Below are 26,305 nucleotides of genomic sequence, written 5' to 3' on the forward strand. Positions count from 1 at the left end.
GGAAACGGCAGATTTTCTAAGGAATATCTACATAGGCCCATTATCAGCAACCATCACTCCTGTCTTCCAATGGGTTCGAGTACAGGCTCAAAATGGCCACAAACAAATAACTTTCTTCTGAAAGTCATCAGTCTATTCTTGTTCTGAGAAATGAAGGCTATTCCATGAGAGAAATTGCCAAGATACTGAATATCTTGTACAACGCTGTGTACCACTCCCTTCACAGAACAGCGCAAACTGGCTCTAATCAGAATAGAAAGAGGAGTGGGAGGCCCCGGTGCACAACTGAGCAAGAGGACAAGTAGATTAGAGTGTCTAGTTTGAGAAACAGACGCCGCACAAGTCCTCAACTGGCAGCTTCATTAAATAGTACCCACAAAACACCAGTCTCAACATCAACAGTGAAGAGGCGAATCCGGGATGCTGGCCTTCTAGGCAGAGTTCCTCTGTCCAGTGTCTGTGTTCTTTTGCCCATCTTAATCTTTCATTTTTATTGGCCAGTCTGAGATATGGCTTTTTCTTTGCAACTGCCTAGAAGGCCAGCATCCCGGAGTCGCCTCTTCACTGTTGACGTTGAGACGACTGTTTTGCGGGTACTATTTAATGAAAAACATTTAATTAGCCTTTTAAAATGATAAACTTGGATTAGCTAACACTCCATTGGAACACAGAAGTGATGGTTGCTGATAATGGGCCTCTGTATGCCTATGTAGATACATAAAAAAGCTGCCATTTCCAGCTACAATAGTCATTTACAACATTAACAATGTCTACACTGTATTTATGATCAATTTGATGTTATTTTAATGGAGAAAAAAATACAAATCTTTCAAAAACAAGGACATTTCAAAGTGACCCCAAACTTTTGAACAGTAGTGTACATGTAGGTAGGGTCAAAAGTGACTAGAAAATCAGGATAGATCATAAGCAGAGTATCAGCAGCATTTGTGAAGAGTGTGTGTGTGTGTGTGTGTGTGTGTGTGTGTGTGTGTGTGTGTGTGTGTGTGTGTGTGTGTGTGTGTGTGTGTGTGTGTGTGTGTGTGTGTGTGTGTGTGTTGGAGTGTCAGTGTAGTACGTGTGAGTAGAGTCCAGTGAGTGTGCATAAAGCCGGTGCAAGAGAGTCAGTCCAAATAAAAAGGGGTCAATGCAAATAGTCAAGGTAGCCATTTGATTAACTGTTCTCTCTTATGGCTTGGGGGTAAAAGCGGTTCAGGTGCCTTTTGGTCCTAGACATGGCGCTCCAGTACCGCTTGCTGTGCGGTAGCAGAGAGAAAGTTCTTGGACTTGTGTAGTTGGAGTCTTTGACAATTTTTAGGGCCTTCCTCTGACACCTCCTGGTATAGAGGTCTTGGATGGCAGGGAGCTCAGCCCCAGTGATGTACTGGGCTGTACGCACTACCCTCTGTAGCGCCTTACGGTCGGATGCCAAGAAGTTGCCATACCAAACAGTGATGTAGCTCGTCAACAAGCTCTCAATGGTGCAGCTGTTGAACCTTTTGAATGCCCATGCCAATCACTACATTCTCACAGGCCTTTGATTGAACTGTGCCCCTGTTCTCACCTGGGTTTGTGTGTGCTATATGAAAGAGGAGTACAGCCTCTGCCAAGAGATGTGGACTTGTAGGAAGTGCACTTGTCCTGTCGCTGGTTGCAGCCTAGCTCCAGCTGTTCCCCCTCAATCACTTCATTGTTGGCAGCGGTGGGGTGATTCTGCAGTCTCTCAGGCTTTTGTCTGATGTTTGCCGTCCTGGTGTAGCCTTCTACTGAGGCTTACTGTGTTCTCTGCCAAAAGGTCTGGACCTTAATGGCACAGGGGGAGTTTGCTTGCCCTGTAGGTACAGTATCTAGATAAAGACCACTCAATTCCTGCATAGGTTATTATTATATCTGCCAAAATTCTTTAAGTGTGATAACTGACACACAATGTATAGGCTAGCAACAACATTTATTTGATTGTTGTAAGGAAAAGTCTTCTGACAATTCAACTTCCATGACGTTAGGTGGCGACATAGTTCTGAGTTGTTTACATTGCAATGGAATAGATCATAGAAGACGACGTCACGCCAGACAACATCAGGAAGTCGACCACTACTTCGCAATCATCAGTGACTTCTTTCTCTCGATGTCTTTAAAAGTAAGTAATGTTTCTGTTAATAAGATTCATTGAAATATTAAGCTAATTCACTGACAACTGCAACACGAGCCGAATGATCTTAGGTGCGTTCCCCATGCCAATGAACATCCTAGTAGCAACGAATGTGAACCGCATTCCAGTGCACAATTTTCATGGCTAACGTTAGCAGCTGTAAATTGTCGTTTGAAGTTGTAGCTAGAAGACAAAAGTGAGTCTAACATAATTATCCCATATGCCAACCAGTCAAATAATCAACTAGTGACTACTATTCGTCCCCTCAAAAGTTTGTCACAATTATCCTATTCTTACCAAAACGTTTAAAAGTAACTCTGAAAACAATGGCTCCTCTCCTCCCACACCTTACTCCGACATTTGTCACACAAATTACACACAATGCGTAGGTTTTACATACTTTTTCAATGTCATTTTTGTTTTGTAGATATGTCTCCCTGGCTTGACCATGTAGAGGAGGTCAAAGGGCAGATGGCAGCTTTTGCTGAGCAGCACAGGGCTGCAGGATCGTGCTGATCACCTCAGGAGGCACCAAAGTCCCCTGGAGTCTTTCACTCTCCACTTCCTAGATAACTTCAGCAGTGGCCAGCACGGAGCCTCTTCGGCAGAGTACTTACTAGAGTCAGGAAACGCTGTGATCTTTCTGCACAGACACCGCTCCTTATATCCCTTCACACGCCTTTACTCTGGGATTAATCTGCTGGACAGCCTGCTGCTGGACAATAGAGAGGAGGGTTCTGGCTGTGGCCAAGTCATGGTCAACCAGCAGGCACTTCCCAACATTTGCAAAGTCCTGATGTGTTACCAGGTGGTAAAAGAGGCAGGGCTTCTTCTGCCTGTGGAGTTCAGCACCCTGTCTGAGTACCTTCACCTCAAAGCTGCAGCACAGGCACTCAGCCCCATAGGTAGTTACTGACACTCAGCTAGAAGTAGTAGCAGGGCTTATCAGGGTGTACAGTACATACATGTGCTGGTATATTAAACATGCACTCTGTGTTCACTCCCCTCTTAGGGTTCAAGAAATGGGTTCAGGGTTCAGAAATGCTAGAGCACAAAATCCAGTCCTCCAATGGACCACTTCAGGTGAGTAAAGAAAGCCATCGAATACAAAAGCACATGCTCATTATCATTGATCCACTGTAAGCCGAGCATCTTTTCTGTCCTATAGATCAGTATGAAGATGGTCCCCAAGATGATGTCGCCGCTGGTGAAGGACTGGGCTCCATAGACATTCGGGATTTCCTTCAAGCTGGAGACGGACCCGTCCATCCTGCTGGACAGAGCTCGGCAGGCACTGAACAAGCTGGAGACGGACCCGTCCATCCTGCTGGACAGAGCTCGGCAGGCACTGAACAAGCTGGAGACGGACCCGTCCATCCTGCTGGACAGAGCTCGGCAGGCACTGAACAAGCTGTGGTGGCCAACGTACTGGACACCAGACAAGGTTACGTAGTGGTGGAGACCCCTTACACTCAGGCCGAGCTGGTACTTACGGATGAGGAAGCAAGCAGAGATGTGGAGATTGAGGACAGTATTGTCAGTAACCTGACCAGAGCTCACAGCCAATTCATAACCCAACAAGACTATCCAGCAGAGGTGTTTTCATTAGTTGCAATGGAAACTTCACTGAAAACGGAAAACGTTATGCAACAAAAACAAGTTACAACTGGACAAATTCATGGAGGTCCCTCCCCATTTGATCTGTTTGCTTCCTAGAGTAAAAGGTAAAACAGCTTCCGTTGCAAATCATTTCTCACAGAATCTGACTAATGAATACACTCCAGTAAACTGTGCTGCTTACTGGGAGGGCTGGCTTTGGTGGTCCGATGAAACACACTAACATGTCGTACAAGTCCCTGGGGCAGGGCACTATCTCTACTTTCTTCTGAAATCTTAATTCATGCTTGTCTAGTTGGGATCTTTATTTTATCTTGCAGGGCTTTCACCGTCCTAGATCAGACATTCATGTGCATGCATAAGTAGGTTTCAGTACACACTCTGCCTTTAAAATCAAATATTTACATAATCACAGCAAAACAATCCTTGAGCACCTTAACTTTAAGTAACATAACATCTTATGTCAGAAGGCAGATTCCAACATATTGGTTGTGGAATGATAATGCCAACCAATGAATTGACTTAACCTCATAGCAGTTTGATTACAACGGAGCAGATTGTCAGAGTAATAATCACAGACAGTACATCAGTAAAGTAACAGACTCGGGACATTAAACCTTGACTGTATGTTGGTATTTTATGTGCTGGACAAATCTACTCCACAGAGGGAACTGGCAACAGTCTTCCTTGAAGGCATGACACCGCATACAGCTATCAGTGATAGTGTCATTTACTTGCAATTGTGTGGAAACGGTTTGGTTGGTTATTTGAGTTTGACACTAAGTCCAGCATGAATACCAGACAGCTCTCCACTGTATCTTGTCTCCTCACAACAGACTTCACGAACCTGGAATATATTCAAGATTATAATGTAGATTTGTTTAAAAAATACACTTGTTGGAATTCAATTTGATCCATAATTGACACTTGTTAAATTACACAAGTTGTCAATTTTGCTATCAACTACTGTATATCATATCAGCATACACACCTCAAAGCAGGATCAAGGAGTTAGCCAGATAACTTGCCTCAATATTCTGAACTAATAAATAAGCTTGAAATGGGCTATGGTCTAATTAACTCAACAACCTAAGTATATTTTTCTAAATGAATCACAAAAATCAACAGGTATTTCTGGTTGTTAATCAAAGTAAGCTGGCTAACTCATTGGTTCTGCTTTGTAGTATACCCCTCAGGTCCTGAAAGATGTGCCTGCAGGAGGTGCAAGTAACGTCGCCTGCAAAGCACTTATCATACATTGGATATGTATACATTTAATACACCGCAATTTCAAGTTTCAAATGTAGTCTACAAACGTGTCCTCTTCGGTGTAAAACCTTTGTTCTTGGCCATTAGCTGAAAGAATCGAGCAGCGTGTACAAATTAGACGAAAGGTTTAAACCGGGAAGGGAATACTAACATATAAAATACAAGAACAGCCTGATACGAAGGTCATGATTTGAAGTACTGGGTGAAAATGTTCTTAATTTTGTGTTTTGTACAATGAGTATGGAAACAAGTAAATATTGTACATGAAGGCTAAGCTGTACAATAAATAATTACTGCTGTATACTTGTGTGTGTGTGTTTAACTAATTTCTACATGTTTAAAGGATAATACTCAGAGGGTGAGACATTGGTAGGCAATGAGTCTCTTGGTATCCAGATCCAACACCTCTTCATCTGCAACGAAGAAATAGATCTCCCATCAAGCCCTGCCCATCTCATTCCTACACTGAATTTGAGTAAATGTACCTGGTAACATTCACCCTTCTCCTCAGCCTGTAGGTCCTATTCAGTTTCAGCCTCTCCATTCCTCTGTAGAAGTGCAGGGCAGCCTCTTCATCCAAGTCAGAGTATGATGGTTCAGCCCCAGACTCTTCAGACACCTGACAACATAGAGACCAATCCAGCTTAGATGTAGACTCAGCAAAATTACATTGCCACGAGCAGCACTTCAGATATTGTGATGAGTGAGATATCCCTCTCACACAGTATCTGCACATGTGCATGGGTCTGCGTGGTAGCAATAGGACCAAAACAGCTGAGAAGTTTAGTCGCACGCTTCAATGCTTACTTTGTGCATGTACATTTTAGTCATTTAGCAGACACTCTTATCCAGAGCAACTTACAGTAGTGAATGCATACATTTCATTTCATGCATTTTTTTTTTTTGTACAGGCCCCCCTTGGGAATCGAACCCACAACCCTGGCGTTGCACACACCATGCTGGCGTTGCAAACACCATGCTCCACCAACTGAGCCACATCATATTGCTGAGTGTACCTTTAAGTGTACCTTTAATGGGATACTTTGGGATTTTGGCAATGAGAACATTTATCTACTTCCCCAGAGTCAAATTAAATCATGGATAGCATATTTATGTCTCAGTGTACAGTATGAAGGAAGTTAGTGGTGGTTCCGTGAGCCACTGCTAACTAGCATAAGCGCAATGAAGTCTATGGGTATCTACTAGCACAATAACGGATACTCAGACTTCCAGTCATTGTGATAACACTAGTTAGCAACTTCACTCAAACTGCACTCACACAAAAATGGTAAACACGAGTTCATCTGACTCTGGGGAAGTAGATAAAGGGCTTCATTGTCAAAATCATGAAGTTTCCCTTTAAGTATGCCGACATCACCCAATGGATCAACATGATATTAATTTCTCACCTTGTTGTTGGTGATCTGCTTGCTACTCCCTGGCTTCATAGCAGCCATCTCATTCTGGTCTGCAGAGAGCAGCTGGTGCAGCTGTGGGGCAAGACAGGCATCTACCTAAATCAGCAGTCTTTCAATCACTGGGTTGTTGTGTGCGGGAATATGCTTTGCTTTCAGGATGAGGTAGAAACTGATGTTTGTGCAGTAACTCGGGAGAGAAACTACAATAAGTGAGTCCATTCTCAATGGCATTGTTTATGCAATTTATGTTACAAATAAAATATACAGTTAATTTTGATAAAGCTGCTGTTTGGTCTTGAGGCAGTTGGCACCCTTTCCCGGTGGGATGCGTCCATCTTTGACCATTTCCAAAAGGGCCTGTAGCTCGTCGTTCAGCTCTGCCAAGTGAACAAAACACCATCGGTAAACAGTACGACATTACCACTCAACACCATTACTAACTGTAACACCAACATACTGTAACTCTTGTTACAGGTTCAACAACATTGTGGTTTACACTGTCCGTTTTTTTTTCTGCCGGACATACAGTAGTAGTGATGTTGTGGTTATCATACCTTGGCCTTCAAGTCCTGAATGAGCTCCGATAGCTCTGGTGATACCTTCTTCAGCAGCTATATTCTCTCCTTCTGGGACATCTGCTTCAGGTCCTTAACAATCCTCTCCTTCTCCACACCATTCTCTACAGCAAACTCTTAAACAGATAGACCGAGACAGACAGAGAGACAGACCGAGACAGACAGACACTGAGGACAACAGTGAAATGCTGTTTCTTGCTTTGATAGAGCTAGAGGCTCAAGTATGTACAAGTCGGATGTTTACATACACTGAGGTTGGAGTCATTAAACCTCGTTTTTCAACCACTCCACAAATTTCTTGTTAACAAACTATAGTTTTGGCAAGTCGGTTAGGACATCTACTTTGTGCATGACAAGTAATTTTTCCAAAAATTGTTTACAGACAGATTATTTCACTTATAATTCACAGTATCACAATTCCAGTGGGTCAGAAGTTTACATACACTAAGTTGACTGTGCCTTTAAACAGCTTGGAAAATTCCAGAAAATGATGTCATGGCTTTAGAAGCTTCTGATAAATGATGTCAATTATCCAGAGTCAATTGGAGGTGTACCTGTGGATGTATTTCAAGGCCTACCTTCAAACTCAGTGCCTCTTTGCTTGACATCATGGGAACATCAAAATAAATCAGCCAATTGTAGACCTCCACAAGTCTGGTTCATCCTTGGGAGCAATTTCCACACACCTAAAGGTACCACGTTCATCTGTACAAACAATAGTACGCAAGTATAAACACCACGGGACCACGCAGCCGTCATACCGCTCAGGAAGGAGACACGTTCTGTCTCCTAGAGATGAATGTACTTTGGTGCGAAAAATGCAAATCAATCCCAGAACAATGGCAAAGAACCTTGTAAAGATGCTTGAGGAAACAGGTACAAAAGTAGCTACATCCACAGTAAAACGAGTCCTATATCGACATAACCTGAAAGGCCGCTCAGCAAGGAAGAGGCCACTGCTCCAAAACCGGCATGAAAAAGCCAGGCTACGGTTTGCAACTACACATGGGGACAAAGATCGTACTATTTGGAGAAATGTCCTCTGGTCTGATGAAACAAAAATAGAACTGTTTGGCCATAATGACCATCGTTATGTTTGGAGGAAAAAGGGGGAGGCTTGCAAGCCGAAGAACACCATCCCAACCTTGAAGCAAGGGGGTGGCAGCATCATGTTGTGGGGGTGCTTTGCTGCAGGAGGGACTGGTGCACTTCACAAAATAGACGGCATCATGAGGAAGAAAAAGTATGTGGATATATTGAAGCAACATCTCAAGACATCAGTCAGGAAGTTAAAGCTTGGTTGCAAATGGGTCTTCCAAATGGACAATGACCCCAAGCATACTTCCAACATTGTGGCAAAATGGCTTAAGGACAACAAAGTCAAGGTATTGGAGTGGCCATCACAAAGCCCTGACCTCAATCCTATAGAAAATGTGTGGGCAGAGGAGGCCTGCAAACCTGACTCAGTTACACCAGCTCTGTCAGACGGAATGGGCCAAAATTCTGGGTATTTTTTACATTCTCTACACCAGGTATTCCCAAACTGGGGCTACGGGCGATGCCGTCGGGGGTACGCCAAATAAAAATGTGATTCACATTTAGCATTTATTATTTTGTACCAAAAAATCTTCACATTTTCAAACAGTCCATTTAGTAAAGCCTGTGTCCATAGAGACACATACCAGCTCTACTGATAACCCTGCTACTACCAGCAGTACTACACCTGTCGACAACACAAGTTGTTCTGCTTCCACGAGCACATGCTGGCATTGGTAATTCTACATTTGTTGTTAGCCCAGCTGGCATGGACACTGACAGTTGTGAATCTGATGCAGCCGAAGAGCTACTGTCCCCTTACCCGGGAAAGCACCGAACAGACAGGGACGTTGGACTATCGAAGAGGCGCCAATATGATGAGAACTACATTGATTTGGGGTTCACTTATATTGGGAGTAGTGCCTTTCCTCAGCCACAGTGTGTTATATGTGCAAAGTACTATCTCACAACTCGATGAAACCTTCACTCTTGCGCAGACATTTAGAAACAAAACATGCCCATTTGAAAAATAAGCCACGGGAGTTTTTTGAGCGAGAATTAAGACGACTTTCGAGTAGTAAGACATGTATAAAAGCATCAGATACCATTAATAAGAAGGTGCTAGAAGCGTATTGTATGGTGAGCTACCGAGTGGCTAGGACAGGCAAGCCCCATACTATTGTGGAGGACTTAATTCTTCCTGCTGCTGCGGATATGGCTGGGACAATGCTGGGGGGAAAAGGCCCAAAAAAACGATACAGACAATGCCTTCATCAAACAACACTGTTTCACGACCATCAGTGAAAAGGCAGGAGATGTTATGAAACAATTACTGCTTCACATACAAGCCAGTGAATTCTATGCGTTAAAGCTGGATGATAAACAAAGTCAACAGTTCCTGGTATATGTCCGTTACATTTATGGGGGGTCAATTAAGAAAGACATCCTCTTCTGCAAACCACTGGAAACCAGGACAACGGGAGAGGATATTTTTAAAGTACTAGACAGCTTTGTGACATCAAATGGACTTAGGTGGTCAAGATGTGTTGGTATCTGTACTGACGGCGCAAAAACCATGACAGGGAGACATAGTGGAGTGGTAACGCGTGTGCAAGCAGTTGCTCTTGACGCCACTTGGGTACACTGCAGAATCCACAAGAGGCTCTTTCTTCCAAGGGAATGCCTGACAGCTTGAAAGACGTTTTGGACACGACAGTGAAAATGGCTAACTTTGTTAAAGCAAGACCCCGAACTCTTGTGTATTTTCTGCACTATGCAATTGTAACCGATGTGAAATGGCTAGTTAGTTAGCGGTGGTGCGCACTAATAGTGGTTCAATCGGTGACGTCACTCGCTCTGCGACCTTAAGGATAGGGGGCAGTATTTGCACGGCCGGATAAAAAACGTACCCGATTTAATCTGGTTACTACTCCTGCCCAGTAACTAGAATATGCATATAATTAGTAGATTTGGATAGAAAACACTCTAAAGTTTCTAAAACTGTTTGAATGGTGTCTGTAAGTATAACAGAACTCATATGGCAGACCAAAACCTGAGAAGATTCCATGCAGGAAGTGGAAATCTGATTTGTGGAATCACCTTCTACACTTTGCCTTTGAAACACACCGTGAGTTAGGATTCATTTAGCACTTCCCAAGGCTTCCACTAGATGTCAACAGTCTTTACAAAGTGGTTTGAGTCTTCTCCGGTAGAAACTGACCGAAAGAGAGGCTTTGAAAGTTGGTCACAGGGGGAGGGCCATTACTACTATGACGCAGGCGCCCATTGGAACCCTTTTGTTCCGAAACGTTTAGTAAGACAATGCAATCGTCCGCCTTGAATATTATTAAAGCTCTGGTTGAAAAAGGCCCTAAAGATTTATGTTATACAACGTTTGACATGTTTGAACGAACGTAAATATATATTTTTTGCACATTCGTGACGACAAGTCCAGCGCGCCTCGTACATTATGAGTAGCCTTCGGAACGCGCTAACAAGAAGGAACTATTGGGACATAAATTATTAACTTTTTCGAACAAAACTACATTTGTTGTGGACCTGGGATACCTGGAAGTGCCTTCTGATGAAGATAATCAAAGGTAAAAAATATTTACAATAGTATATTTGATTTTAGATGGTTCCAAGATGGCGCTAACATGTATCGCCTAGCCTATTTTTCTGAGCATACCACCTCGTTTATTGAAAAGTGTGATTTCCCAGTAAAGTTATTTTGAAATCTGGCAATGCAGTTGCATTCACGAGATGTTAATCTATAATTCTTTGAATGACAATATTACATTTTAACAATGTTTTCGAATAGTAATTTTGTAAATTGTAGCGCTGGAAGCATTTGAGGGAAAATATTTTCTGAACGTCAATCGCCGATGTAAAATGTTGTTTTTATATATAAATATGAACTTTATCGAACAAAAAATGCATGTATTGTGTAACATGATGTCCTAGGAGTGTCATCTGATGAAGATTGTCAAAGGGTAGTGTTGCATTTAGCTGTGTTTTGGGTATTTGTGATGCATGCTAGTTGCTTTGAAAATGGCAGTGTGATTTTTTTTGGCAGGGTACTCTCCTAACATAATCTAATGTTTTGCTTTTGCTGTAAAGCCTTTTTGAAATCGGACAACGTGGTTCGATTCAGGAGAGGTGTCTCTATAAAATGGTGTAAAATAGTCATATGTTTGAGAAATTGAAGTTATAGCATTTATGAGGTATTTGTATTTCGCGCAACGCGATTCCACTGGCTGTTGACTAGGGTGGGACACAAGTGTCCCAGGTTCCCAGAAAGGTTAAGTAGTTGTTCCCCTTGCGTTGCAAGGGCCGTGGCTTTTGTGGCGCAATGGGTAACGATGCTTCGTGGGTGTCAGTTGTTGATGTGTGCAAGGGTCCCTGGTTCGAGCCCAGGTTGGGGCGAAGAGAGGGACGGAACCTACACTGTTACACAATGATATTGGCAGAGACCATGTAATGTTTTTACAACATACAGAAGTGTGCTGGTTATCAAGGGGCAAAGTATTGACACGTTTTTTTGAATTGAGAGACGAGCTTAAAGTTTTCTTTCCTGACCATAATTTTCACTTGTCTGATCGCTTGCATGAGGACGAGTTTCTCACACAACTGGCCTATCTGGGTGATGTTTTTTCTCACCTGAATGATCTGAATCTAGGATTACAGGGACTCTCCGCAGCTATATTCAATGTGCGGGACAAAATTGAGGCTATGATTAAGAAGTTGGAGCTCTTCTCTGTCTGCAGTAACAAGGATAACACACAGGTCTTTCCATCATTGTATGATTGTTTGTGTGCAAATGAACTCAAGCTTACGGACAATGTCAAATGTGATATAGCAACGCACCTGAGTGAGTTGGGTGCGCAATTATGCAGGTACTTTGGATGGCACAAACAACTGGATTCGTTATCCCTTTCATGCCCTGCCTCCAGTCCACTTACCGATATCTGAACAAGAGAGCCTCATCGAAATTGCAACAAGCGGTTCTGTGAAAATGTTGAATTTAATCAGATTTCTGATTTCATGCCAGATTTTGGATTGGGCTGCGCTCAGAGTTTCCTGCCTTGGCAAATCGCGCTGTTAAGACACTGATGCCCTTTGCAACCATGTACATATGTGAGAGTGGATTCTCGGCCCTCACTAGCTTGAAAACTGAATACAGGCACAGACTGTGTGTGGAAAATTATTTAAGACAGACTCTCCAATACAACCAAGCATTGCAGAGTTATGAGCATCCTTTCAAGCACACCCTTCTCATTAACCTGTGGTGAGTTATTCACAATTTTCGATTAACAAATACGGTTTTATATGTAAGATGGTTAAATAAAGAGCAAAATTATTGCTTATTATTATTTGTGCCCTGGTCCTATAAGAGTTCTTTGTCACTTCCCACTAGCCGGATGGTGACAAAAACTCACACTCATTCTTATGTTTAATAAATGTATCATATACTGTGTGTGTGGCAGGCTTACAATGATGGCAAAAAACTACATCTGAGAGTTTGCTGACCTTGGTGCTAGAGGGGGTATGCAGCTGGAGGTTGAATGTTTGAAGGGGTATGGGACTATAAACATTTGGGGAACCACTGCTCTACACCATCTCAATACTGAGCCAGCTAACGGTAGCTGCTAAGCTAATAGCAACCCTATAGGCTTGACAGGCTAGCGTTAGTGCAGTTAGCTTAGCGTTAGCGTATAGTCTTTCTCAATGGGTGGGGAGATGTCAGCGTCTAGAAAATATAGAAAATATAAACAGAGTAGAAAATAAACCACCATATTACTTTAAAGGAGCTATAAATCAATAATTCCAAATCAGAATATTAGCTGGCAACAATTTTTCTTATGGGCTGGCCTAGCTTAGCCGCAAACCCAGTCATCTCTATCCTTCTGAGACCCTGCAATTCATTTTTGTCATCTCAGTTCTGGGTCCGTATGTTTGAGCCTATACAAGCCACTGTATTAAGTCCTGAAATGAATGTAGGAGAATATAACACATTCGATCTGGTAAAATATAATACAAACAAAATAAATGTGTTTTCGAATTAATGTTTTTGTTCCAACATCTTTGAAATGCAAAAAGAAAAGAAAAGAGAAGGCCATATATTGAGTTAGATTTTGTCCACAAGATGGCAGCAAAGTGTCTGCACAGTTTCAGGCTGACAGGATGAATAATTACATCACAATATTTTGTACCAAGTTTTTTTATTGAATTTTTAATTTAACCTTTATTTAGCTAGACAAGTCAGTTAAAAACAAATTGTTATTGACAATGACGGCCTACCCCGGCCAAACCCAGATGACACTGGGCCAATTGTGTGCTGCCCTATGGGAGTCTGCCAGGAGTTTGCCCAAATGTGCCGAATAGGTCAATTTATATATTTTCAAGTACATAACTATAGAGAACATACAAAAACGCTATAGTAATACACATTTTTTTCACATTATTAAATAAGAGTTAAATAAGAGCTTGTCAAGAAATGTCTTCTGTAGTGGGCACCTGGTTGCCGCAACTATGTTTTTCACCAACTCACTGACTGTAATGTAAAAATGTTTTATATGTACGTCCCAATGACCAATACAGAGGACAATTTTGCACTTACAATAAAATATAAATAACAATATATTTAAAAAAAAAATTATTATGTTGCCTAACACCAAATGCAAATAGAAAATAATGAATCTCTACGTGTATATTGTTTTTAAATATACGCCATTCTGGAATACTTTTCAAAGCAATAAATGTTCTGAGTGCATTTTGCATGATGAAAATACAGTTCCACATTATTACTTTTTGTATAGGGTGGGGGATTTATATACGTTATTAAAATATATAATCATATATATAATATATATATAATATATATATAATCATATATTTTAAAATGTCTGTCACATTTATGTGTTTTAAATATATGATAATATATTTTAAAATATACAGTACCAGTCAATAGTTTGGACACAGCTACTCATTCAAGGGTTTTTCTTTATTTTTACTATTTTCTACATTGTAGAATAATAGTGAAGACATCCACACTATGAAATAACATATGGAAACATGTAACAACCAAAAGTGTCAAACAAATCAAAATATATTTGAGATTCTTCAAAGTATCCACCGTTTGCCTTGATTATAGTTTTGCACACTTTTGCATTCTCTCAACCAGCTTCATGAGGTAGTCACCTGGAATGCATTTCAATTAACAAGTGTGCCTTGTTAATTTGTGAATTTTCTTTCCGTCTTAATGCTTTTGAGCCAATCAGTTGTGTTGTGACAAGGTAGTGGTGGTATACAGAAGATAGCCCTATTTGGTAAAAGAACAAGTCAGAAACTTTCTGTCCAAAAATGACGCAGAAAAATTAATCCATGCCTTTGTTACTTCTAGGTTGGACTACTGCAATGCTCTACTTTCCGGCTACCCGGATAAAGCACTAAATAAACTTCAGTTAGTGCTAAATACGGCTGCTAGAATCCTGACTAGAACCAAAAAATGTTATCATATTACTCCAGTGCTAGCCTCCCTACACTGGCTTCCTGTTAAGGCAAGGGCTGATTTCAAGGTTTTACTGCTAACCTTCAAAGCATTACATGGGCTTGCTCCTACCTATCTTTCCGATTTGGTCCTGCCGTACATACCTACACGTATGCTACGGTCACAAGACGCGGGCCTCCTAATTGTTCCTAGAATTTCTAAGCAAACAGCTGGAGGCAGGGCTTTCTCCTATAGAGCTCCATTTTTATGGAATAGTCTGCCTACCCATGTGAGAGACGCAGACTCAGTCTCAACCTTTAAGTCTTTACTGAAGACACATCTCTTCAGTAGGTCCTATGATTAAGTGTAGTCTGGCCCAGGGGTGTGAAGGTGAACGGAAAGGCTGGAGCAACGAACCGCACTTGCTGTCTCTGCATGGCCGGATTCCCCTCTCTCCACTGGGATTCTCTGCCTCTAACCCTATTACAGGGGCTGAGTCACTGGCTTACTGGTGTTCTTCCATGCCGTCCCTGGGAGGGGTGCGTCACTTGAGTGGGTTGAGTCACTGACGTGGTCTTCCTGTCTGGGTTGGCGCCCCCCTTTGGGCTGTGCCGTGGCGGAGATCTTTGTGGGCTATACTCGGCCTTGTCCCGGGATGGTATGTTGGTGGTTGGAGATATCCCTCCAGTGGTGTGGAGGCTGTGCTTTGGCAAAGTGGGTGGGGTTATATCCTACCTGTTCGGCCCTGTCCGGGGGTTTCATCGGATGGGGCCACAGTGTCTCCTGACCCCTCCTGTCTCAGCCTCCAGTATTTATGCTGCAGTAGTTTATGTGTCGGGGGGCTAGGGTCAGTCTGTCACATCTGGAGTATTTCTCTTGTCTTTTCCGGTGTCCTGTGTGAATTTAAAATGCTCTCTCTAATTCTCTGTTTCTCTCTTTCTTTCTTTCTCTCTCTCGGAGGACCTGAGCCCTAGGACCATGCCTCAGGACTACCTGGCTTGATGACTCCTTGCTGTCCCCAGTTCACCTGGCCGTGCTGCTGCTCCAGTTCCAACTGTTCTGCCTGCAGCTATGGAACCCTGACCTGTTCACCGGACGTGCTACCTGTCCCAGACCTGCTCTCCCAGATCTGCTGGAACCCTGACCTATTCACCGGACGTGCTACCTGTCCCAGACCTGCTGTCCCAGACCTGCTGGAACCCTGACCTATTCACCGGACGTGCTACCTGTCCCAGACCTGCTGTTTTCAACTCTCTAGAGACAGCAGGAGCGGTAGAGATGCTCTCAAAGATCGGCTATGAAAAAGCCAACTGACACTTATTCTTGTGTTACTGACTTGTTGCACCCTCGACAACTACTATGATTATTATTATTTGACCATGCTGGTCATTTATGAACATTTGAACATCTAGGCCATGTGCTGTTATAATCTCCACCCGGCACAGCCAGAAGAGGACTGGCCACCCTTCATAGCCTGGTTCCTCTCTAGGTTTCTTCCTAGGTTCTGGCCTTTCTAGGGAGTTTTTCCTAGCCACCGTGCTTCTACACCTGCATTGCTTGCTGTTTGGGGTTTTAGGTTGGGTTTCTGTACAGCACTTTGAGATATCAGCTGATGTAAGAAGGGCTATATAAATAAATTTGATTTGATTTGATGGGAGAACCTTCCAGAAGGACAACCATCTCTGCAGCACATCACCAATCATGCCTTTATGGTAGAGTGGCCAGATGGAAGCCACTCCTCAGTAAAAGGCCATGAGAAACAAGATTCTCTGATTTGATGAAACCGAGATTGAACTCTTTGGCCTGAATACCAAGAGTCACGTCTGAAGGAAACTTGGCACCAACTTGGCACCATCCCTACGGTGAAGCATGGTGGTGGCAGTATCATGCTGTGGGAATGTTTTTCAGTGGCAGGGACTGTGAGACTAGTCAGGATCGAGGGAAAGATGAACGGAGCAAAATACAGAGAGATCCTTGATGAAAACCTGCTACAGATTGCTCAGGACCTCAGACTGGTTCAAAGGTTCACCTTCCTACAGGTCCTCGACCCTAAGCACACAGCCATGACAATGCAGGAATGGCTTCGGGACAAGTCTCTGAATGTCCTTGAGTGGCCCAGCCAGCGCCAGGACTTGAAATCGATCAAACATCTCTGGAGACCTAAAAATAGCTGTGCAACAACTACAACAACAACTGCAGAGAAGAATGGGAGAAACTCCCCAAATACAGGTGTGCCAAGCTTGTCGCGTCATACCCAAGAACACTCAAGGCTGTAATCGCTGTCAAAGGTGCTTCAACAAAGTACTGAGTAGCTGTCTGTTTACCACCACAAATCGATGCTGGCACTAAGACGGCACTCAACGAGCTGTAGAAGGCTATACGCAATCAAGAAAATGCTCATCCAGAGACGGTGCTCCTAGTGGCCAGGGACTTTAATGCAGGGAAACTTACATCTGTTTTACCTCATTTCTACCAGCATGTTAAATGTGCAACCAGAGGGAAAAAAACTCTAGACCACCTTTACTCCACACACACAGACCCATACAAAGCTCTCCCTCGCCCTCAATTTGGCAAATCTGACCATAACTCTATCCTCCTGATTCCTGCTTACTAGAAAAAACTAAAGCAGGAAGTACCAGTGACTCGCTCAGAAAGGAAGTGGTCAGATGATGCAGATGCTAAGCTAGCACAGACTGGAACATGTTCCGGGATTCTTCTGATGGCTTTGAGGAGACCACCACATCAGTCACTGGCTTCATCAATAAGTGCATCGATGACGTCGTTCCCACAGTGACCGTACGTACATACCCCAACCAGAAGTCATGGATTACAGGCAACATCCGCACTGAGCTAAAGGTTAGAGCTGCCGGTTTCAAGGAGCGGGACTCTAACCCGGACGCTTATTAGAAATCTCACTATGCCCTTCGACGAACCATCAAATAGGCAAAGCGTCAATACAGGACTAAGATTGAATCGTACTACATTGGCTTCGACGTTCGTCGGATGTGGCAGGGCTTGCAAACTATTACAGACTACAAAGGGAAGCCCAGACGCGAGTTGCCCAGTGACACGAGCCTACCAGACGAGCTAAATAACTTCTATGCTCGCTTCGAGGCTAGAAACACTGAAGCATGCATGAGAGCATCAGCTGTTCCGGACGACTGTGTGATCACGCTCTCCGCAGCGAATGTGAGTAAGACATTTAAACAGGTCAACATTCATAAGGCCGCAGGGCAAGACGGATTACCAGGACGTGTACTCCAAGCATACGCTGAACAACTGGCAAGTGTCTTCACTGACATTTTCAACCTGTCTCTGACCTCCCGTACTCCATTTTCGCCAATGACTGTATGGCCAAGCACAACTCCAACACCATCATTAAGTTTGCCGAAAACACAACAGTGGTAAGCCTAATTACCAAAAACGATGAGACAGCCTATAGGGAGGAGGTCAGAGACCTGGAAGTGTGGTGCCAGGATAACAACCTCTCTCTAAACGTAATCAATACAAAGGAGATGATTGTGGACAACAGAAAAAGAAGGACCGAGCAGGTTGGGGCTGTAGTGGAGCGGGTTGAGAGCTTCAAGTTCCTTGGCGTCCACATCACCAACATATTATCATGGTCCAAACACACCAAGACAGTCGTGAAGAGGGCACGACAATGCCTATTCCCTCTCAGGAGACTGAAAAGTTCAACAGCTGCATCATTGAGAGCATCCTGACTGGTTGCATCACTGCCTGGTATGGCAACTGCTCGGCCTCTGACCGCAGGGCGCTACAGAGGGCAGTGCGTATGGCCCAGTACATCAGTGGGGCCAAGCTTCCTGCCATCCAGGACCTCTCTGCCAGGCAGTAGAGGAAGGCCCAAAAAATTGTCAAAGACTCCAGCCACCCTGGTCGTAGACTGTTCTCGCTGCTACCACACGGCAAGCAGTACCGGAACGCCAAGTCTAGGTCCAAAGGGCTTCTTAACAGCTTCTACCCCCAAGCCATAAGACTCCTGAACAGCTAATCAAATGGCTACCCGGACTATTTGCATTGGCCCCACCCCCCATTTTTACGCTGCTGCTACTGTCTGTTTATTATCCATGCAAAGTCACTTTTTACCTCTACCTACATGTACATATTACCTCAATTACCTCGACTAACCGGTGCACATTGACTCTTTACCGGTACCCCCTGTATATAGCCTCGCTACTGTTATTTTATTGTTGCTCTTTAATTTTTTTTTTGTAAATACTTTCTTAACATTTTTCTTAACTGCATTGTTGGTTAAGGACTTGTAAGCATTTCAGTGTAAGGTCTACACCTGTTGTATTCGTCGAGTGTGACAAATACAATTTGAATAAAGGGTCTGAATTCTTATGTAAATGTTATATTTCCAAATGTTTTAAATATAAATTAGTAAAAATGTCTAAAATATTGTTTTTGCTTTGTCATTTTGGGGTATTGTGTCTAGATTGATGACAAAAAAAACAATTTCATATATTTTAGAATAAGGCTGTAACGTAACAAGATGTGGAAAAAGTCAAGGGGTCTGAATACTTTCCGAATGCACTGAATAATCACTAAATAGATTTAGCCACTAAAAACGATGAAAATATACAGCATATGGAAATAATGACAGTTATGATAGAAGAGAGACACAACTCATGCTTCATATCCTCAAGCATGACTGATTACCTCCAACTAGTTACGGATGATCTTATTTTCCCCTTCTTTTACAACCCCTCCCCCCCACCATCCTCCTAGTCAATATGCTTACATTGCCTATGTCTCTAGTCCAAGCATTTTGCGCTGATGACAGACCCTCCAGTCTCTCACATCCATGATCAGGTCACAAGCCTGTCTCCTCGAGATAATCTACACCTTTTGCCCTGAAGTGCTGGATAAGAGCGTCTGCTAAATTACTAAATGTAAAGTGCACAGCTGACAACTTTCAAATCCCCATGTCAACTTGTGTTCCAAATTGTAGATTCTGTGTGGCTATCTTATTCCACAATAAAGCCTTTTTGGGCGTCTCCATAAGAGAGTGTATGTAATATTTCCGTCCCTACTGTATCTATTATGTGGTGATGAAAGAGAACCTCAGACCAGTCCAACCAGACGGCAAAGTCTGTAAGCCGCAGGAACAGGACTGGAGTCAGACTTCCACCGACTGACTGGTGTACACTTCTTGTCCTCGTAAAGCCTCGCTGGGGGAAGACTTCTGTCTCCCCTGAAACCTGCTTTTGACTCTCATCCAAGTTCCAAAATCCGTCCTCAAAATTATGTTATGAGACGTGGATTGTTACTGAGGGTAACTTTTATTTAGAGATTGATGCTATTTGACATGACCTATACAGTAAGAGAATGTAATGTGGTGGCCAACTATGACTGCCCCTTCACAGGAGTGTCTCTGAAATGTAAAGAACATAAATGGCACAGCCTACTGGGCTTATTATAGTGTGACATACTGGAGCATCACAATGGGCATGTGGTGTGGAGTTTTACATATTAATATAAACAATATTTCACAGGGGAATGAAACGCACAACAGCCACTCTCCAGTTAATTCCATGTCTTGAGGCATGTCTTGCTGATCATGAGGAAGATTTTATGCAAACAAATACTTCATCACAGAAATGACAGAATTAACCCAAACGGCAGCAATATTGCATACAGTAAAGAATATTCTATAAAATGAAGACTCAATTTAAAGTATTTCACAGATACAGTAATAGTACTGTATGTACACAATACATTTAACACAGATAAAATAAAGACCTCTGTATCATCGTACATTGTGTCTCTGTTGTTCACTACATTATTAGAAAAAAAGAGTGCTATCTAGAACCTAAAAGGGTTCTTCGGCTGTCCCCATAGGAGAACCCTTTAAAGAACTATTTTTGGTTCCAGGTAGAACCCTTTTGGGTTCCATGTAGAACCTATTCCACAGAGGGTTCTAACTGGAACCAAAAAGGGTTATCCTATGGAGACAGCTGAAGATTCGTTTTGGAACCCTGTTTCTAAGAGTGCACAGTCAAGTGATAATAGGCTAACAATATCAAGTAATACTGAATAATGCTGCTCATGTATGTCTTAGTTCACTGCCTCTTGCGCAGGTGAACATACAGGACTCCACTGAAGAGCAAGAGCGGTACACAGGACCAGGCCAGAATGAAACAGTAGCCAAAGTGGCCAATGCTCAGGTCTCTGGAGTCTTCCAAGATCTTCTTACGGTGGAATGTGAAGATGAGACAGGCAGCAAATGATGTGAAACCTGGGGGAGCAGAGCAGAAAGAGGACAAATGCCCTTTAGAGAATAAATGTGTCAATAACCAAAATGAACAGAGAACTTCTCTAGGTTAACTATAAAACCTCGCAAATAGTATACAGTAAGTACACACATGAAAGAACTGGGTGTCATAAACTGGTAAATTCTTGTCCGGTACAGTACCTGCAAAAACCTGACAGAGGCCTGTGAAATAGAAGAGCCCCCCTTTAGACATGGTGAAGAGCTGACCCAGGAAGACCAGGAAGGAGATCGAGGAGAAGACCACTGAGAGGATCATCAGGGACTGGACTGCCTGCAGCCAGTCTGGAGAAACAAGAGAGGAACAATGAGACTCCATGTCATTGGGATCAACACACAGACAAATTGAGTAGGACTATACAGCCTATAGGGAGGAGGTCAGAGACCTGGCCATGTGGTATCAGGAAGCAACTTCTCCCTCAACGTATTGATGAAGCCAATGATTGTGGACTACAGGAAAAAGAGGACCGAGCACGCCCCCATTCTCATTGACGGGGCTGTAGTGGAGCAGGGTGAGAGCTTCAAGTTCCTTGGTGTCCACATCACCAACAAACTAACATGGTCCAAGCACACCAAGACAGTCGTGAAGAGGGCACGACAAAACCTATTCTGTACCAGTACCCGCCTGTATATAGTCTCACTATTGTTATTTTACTGATGCTCTTTAATTACTTGTTACTTTTATTTCTTATTCTTCTCCATATTTTTTTAAACTGCACTGTTGGTTAGGGGCTTGTAAGTAAGCATTTCACTGTAAGGTCTACACCTGTTGTATTTGGCGCATGTGACTAATAAAATTTGATTTGATTTATTGAAAATACAAAAACATGCACATGACCATATATAGGCATAAACAGACAGAATAATCCAAGGTTATAAAAAGAGAGATCCTCAATCTAAGTAGACTAGATATCATAAAAATAACATCATTTTCCACTTGATTTACCATTTTCGTTAGAGGCAGCACACAGCCAGTTTCCCGTTACGTTGTCATGAATGCAGTTAGACCAGAGGTCTGTGATTTCAGCATCGGACCATATCCACCAGGACTAGAGAGAGACAGGTTAAGTTCAGCTGGCAGGTTCTGTGTGCATGGCAATCTGACCAAACCATAAAACTGGGTAACCACTGTGGGATTCCATCACAGCTTTCGAAATAATAAAATATCCATAAATCTAATTCCTGCATATTTTATAAGGTCACGCTGGGTTTTTTTTAAGCACCATAGTGCTATCGGTAGGTTGATATTACACATGGTTGTGGTTTCTCTTCTCAGACTTTGATACTCATATTAACCTAGGCCGTCACTGTAAAGGTCGTCACGTAAAGGTCGTCACTGTAAAGGTCGTCACTGTAAAGGTCGTCACTGTAAAGGCCGTCACTGTAAAGGCCGTCACTGTAAAGGCCGTCACTGTAAATAGCACGTCACTGTAAATAGCACGTCACTGTAAATAGCACGTCACTGTAAAGGCCGTCACTGTAAAGGTCGTCACTGTAAATAGCACGTCATTGTAAATAGCACGTCATTGTAAATAGCACGTCACTGTAAATAGCACGTCATTGTAAATAGCACGTCACTGTAAATAGCACGTCATTGTAAATAGCACGTCATTGTAAATAGCACGTCACTGTAAATAGCACGTCATTGTAAATAGCACGTCATTGTAAATAGCACGTCATTGTAAATAGCACGTCATTGTAAATAGCACGTCATTGTAAATAGCACGTCACTGTAAATAGCACGTCACTGTAAATAGCACGTCACTGTAAATAGCACGTCACTGTAAATAGCACGTCATTGTAAATAGCACGTCATTGTAAATAAGAATTTGTTCTTAACTGACTTGCATAGTTAAATAAAGGTTAAATAAGATACAAATAAGCCAGGAAAGGGAGTGCCACAGAGACAGATTGGCTAACAGTGGAGAGTGTCTCACCTTCTCCATGGTGGCGATGAACAGCATGGCCAGAGTGAACAGATGAAGCACAGTCACAGACATGAGCAGAAGAACCATGATGTCTGGGAGCTTCCACTGAGGCCACACTCAGGTGTCCTGGACACAGACAGAGTTTTGAGACAGTGGCCTGAAACATCTCTCTCATCAGGCTCCTCAACATCTGTCTGCAGTGACTATCTCTCTGCTCATCTATCTACCCACAACAGGCATCTCAGCCAGGGGAATGTCACTCTATCTACAGAGCCAGGATTGCCTCTGAAGAACATAGCAGAGCAAACATCCTGTCTCTTTATCTGCAACCCCTGTCTGCTTCTACTATTATAATAACTGTTATCATTTAAATCAGGCTAGAAACATGTATGTAGACATGTGTTACAGAAGTCTTCTGGAGCTCAGTTGGTAGAGCATAGTGCTTTCAACACCAGTATTGTGGGTTTGATATCCACTGGGGCCACCCACATGGAAAATGTTTGCACACACTTTGGCTAAAAGCATCTGCTAAATGGCATTTATTATTATGTTATATTCAGTTCCAGAATAGGGCGGACTGCACTGTTCTTCTCCTGTCTAAATCTAAGCAACTCCATTTTCCTTGTATGAAACAACAAGAGTGAGATTTGTTTCCATTAGATGGATAATGAGTATTCTAAAAGGTATGTGTCTCGTCACATTCTTCATCTGGTTTGCATTAGGCTTTGTCACCGATGAGAAAACTGTACGGTTTGTGATACCTGGTACGAAAAGGAGCAAACAGGAGGACTGAGCATAGTATGAGGGAGAACTTTTGAGTGACAACAAAATATATTAACTCTAAAAACACTCCAGATTGAGAATAACAAAACATGTATATTTAATTATTTACTTTCACTGATTCTAAAATAATCTATTTCAAAACACACATAATAATGTTGGTATACAGTATGGCATATTTGCGTGTCTTGAATTCCATACACACTGTTCATTCCAAATCATAACAAATATTTCAATCCTCTAGATAACATTGTAACCAAAGCTTAATGAAAAATTCCAAGTACTTTTCACGTCTTTGATATTGTGACTTACCTTAAATTTCAGTTCCTGGGGAACTATGACTGGTTCTGTAACCCTCAGTACCCCTCTCTCCTCTGCCACTCCTGCTTTTCTCACAGACGCCACTCCTCCCCTTTACTCTTCCTCTACTCCCACACTATCTCCAAAGCAGAGATAAAGACAGGGGTTGGAATGCAGAGTGGGATATAGGGGGAGTTCTCAACATCTATTTCCTCTGCCCTCACCCAGCCTACAGTCCGGACAACGGGCCAAAAATTACTACTGACTAGTCACTGGACTGGACCCACCCAAAGTCAGAAACAGAGTCAACCACATGAAAAATGACATGTTGTAAACATTACATTTGAAATCTGCATGATATATATACAGTACATCTGGGAATCATTAATACCTCATTTTAGACCAGTTCCATAACCCTACAGAAAATTGAAAGATTAGAAATATGGAATATACACTGAACAAAAATATAAACGCAACATGTATAGTGTTGGTCCCTAGTTTCAAGAGCTGAAATAAAACATCCCATAAATGTTCCATATGCACATAAAGCTTATTTCTCTCAAATGTTGAGCAACAATGTGTTTACATCCCTGTTAGTGAGCATTTCTCCTTTGGCCAAGATAATCCATCCACCTGACAGGTGTGGCATATCAAGAAGCTGAATAAACAGCATTATCATTACACAGGTGCACCTTGTGTTGGGGACAATAAAAGGTCACGCTAAAATGTGCGGTTTTGTCAGACAACACAATGCCACAGATGTCTCAAGTTTTGAGAGAGTGTGCAATTTGCATGCTGACTGCAGGAATGTCCACCAGAGCTGTTCCCAGAGAATTTAATATTGACTCCAATGTCGTTTTAGAGAATTTGGCAGTACGTCCAACTGGCCTCACAACCGCAGACCATGTGTATGGCGTTGTGTGGTAGAGCGTTTTGCTGATGTCAACGGTGAACAAAGTGCCCCATGGTGGTGATGAGGTATGGTATAGGCAGGCATAAGCTAAGGACAACGGAAACAATTGAATTTTATCGATGGGAATTTTAATGCACAGAGATACTGTGACAAGATGCTGAGGGGCCCATTGTCCTGCCATTCATTTGCCGCCATCACCTCATGTTTCAGCATGATAATATACGGCCCCATGTCGTAGGGATCTGTACATAATTCCTGGAAGCTGAAAACATCCCATGATCTGCATACTCACCAGACATGTCACCCATTGAGCACGTTTGGGATGCTCTGGATCAACGTGCTCGACAGTGTGTTCCAGTTCCTGCCAATATCCAGCAACTTCACACAGCGATTGAAGAGGAGTGGGACAACTTTCCACAATCAACAACCTGATCAATTCAATGCAAAGGAGAGGTGTTGCGCTGCATGAGGCAGATGGTTTCCTGATCCACGCCCCAAGCAATTTTTTAAAGGTATCTGTGACCAACAGATGCATAACTGTATTCCCAATCATGTGAAATCCATAGATTAGGGCCTAATGAATGTATTTCAATTGATTGATTTCCTTATATGAACTGTAACTCAATCAAATCTTTGAAATTGTTGCATATTTTTGTTCAGAATATATGTGGATTGTTCATTTTGAGCTCAAAACCCACACTCCCTCTCAGAGACTGAGCATGGTCTTAACATTCACTTTCCACTCTTTACATTGAAAAATCTGTCAGATTAACATACATTATTATTACATTTGTCAACAGAAAATTACCACAGATTTGTTTTATAGAGTTGAATCCAAAGTCGGTTTAAAGTGATCCATGACTTTGATCTAGGGGCGCCTGTGTGGGAATGTGGAAGATGTACTGTACAACTCATTGTGTCAGTCTGACATACAGTCATTGGTCTGATCAGTCTCTAGTACAGTACAGTAGGCTACTGTTGCCAGGCTGGATTCCGTCAATGGGAGGAAATGACTTCTCATTAGAGACCACTTTTGATGTCTAGTGAGTGAGAGAACTTAGACCACCCAAGAAACCTAAACAAGTAGGCTAAAAGTTAATAAAATAACACAAACCATAATATTTTCACAACACAAAATGTGTTTTATTTTAATGTAAAGCCTAAGACAATATGACAAATAACAATAAAATAATCTTAAAGGAAACCAAATGTTTATTTTTCCATAAAGTGCATTTAAACTTTAACAGTGCTACCTTGATAAAATTCAGTGTAATTCAATTCCATTAAACTGACCATTGATGTTTATATACAGTACCAGTCAAAAGTTTGGACACTGTCACGCCCTGATCTGTTTCACCTGTCTTTGTCTCCACCCCCCTCCAAGTGTCGCCCATCTTCCCCATTATCCCCTGGGTACTTATACCTGTGTTTTCGGTCTGTCGGTGCCAGTTCGTCTTTGCTATAGTCTCTGTTTTCCAGTTTCCTGGTTTTGACCTTTCCTGCCTGCCCTGACCCTGAGCCTGCCAGCCGTCCTGTACC

The 26,305-nt window shown here is 42.5% G+C and overlaps 1 protein-coding gene and 1 pseudogene across 1 annotated transcript; one reads left to right on the forward strand and one right to left on the reverse strand.

Annotated features, from left to right (window-relative positions):
* The first annotated feature begins 3,320 nt into the window (after positions 1–3,320).
* Positions 3,321–5,335, forward strand: LOC115207510 (phosphopantothenate--cysteine ligase-like; annotated as a pseudogene).
* Positions 5,336–20,494: 15,159 nt separating this feature from the next.
* LOC115207067 (epithelial membrane protein 3-like) lies at positions 20,495–23,958 on the reverse strand. Its single transcript, XM_029774077.1, has 5 exons — positions 23,866–23,958; positions 22,783–22,899; positions 21,792–21,894; positions 20,990–21,130; positions 20,495–20,812 (listed from the first exon to the last, which is right to left on the reverse strand). The coding sequence occupies exons 2-5, from the start codon at positions 22,858–22,860 to the stop codon at positions 20,637–20,639; spliced, it is 498 nt and encodes a 165-aa protein (XP_029629937.1). The 5' UTR covers positions 22,861–22,899; positions 23,866–23,958; the 3' UTR covers positions 20,495–20,636.
* Positions 23,959–26,305: the final 2,347 nt, after the last annotated feature.

This window comes from Salmo trutta, chromosome 14, assembly GCF_901001165.1.
Source record: "Salmo trutta chromosome 14, fSalTru1.1, whole genome shotgun sequence".
Classification (NCBI taxonomy): Eukaryota; Metazoa; Chordata; class Actinopteri; order Salmoniformes; family Salmonidae; genus Salmo; species Salmo trutta.

What these genes read in the sequence shown, in the direction of transcription:
- LOC115207067 (XM_029774077.1), bottom strand. Translation starts at nt 22,860, where the DNA reads ATGGTTCTTCTGCTCATGTCTGTGACTGTGCTTCATCTGTTCACTCTG. An exon ending in TCATCGCCACCATGGAGAAG is followed by an intron (nt 21,895 to 22,782) that starts GTGAGACACTCT and finishes GTCTCTCTCTAG; the next exon opens with TCCTGGTGGATATGGTCCGA. An exon ending in TGCTGCCTCTAACGAAAATG is followed by an intron (nt 21,131 to 21,791) that starts GTAAATCAAGTG and finishes TTGTTTCTCCAG; the next exon opens with ACTGGCTGCAGGCAGTCCAG.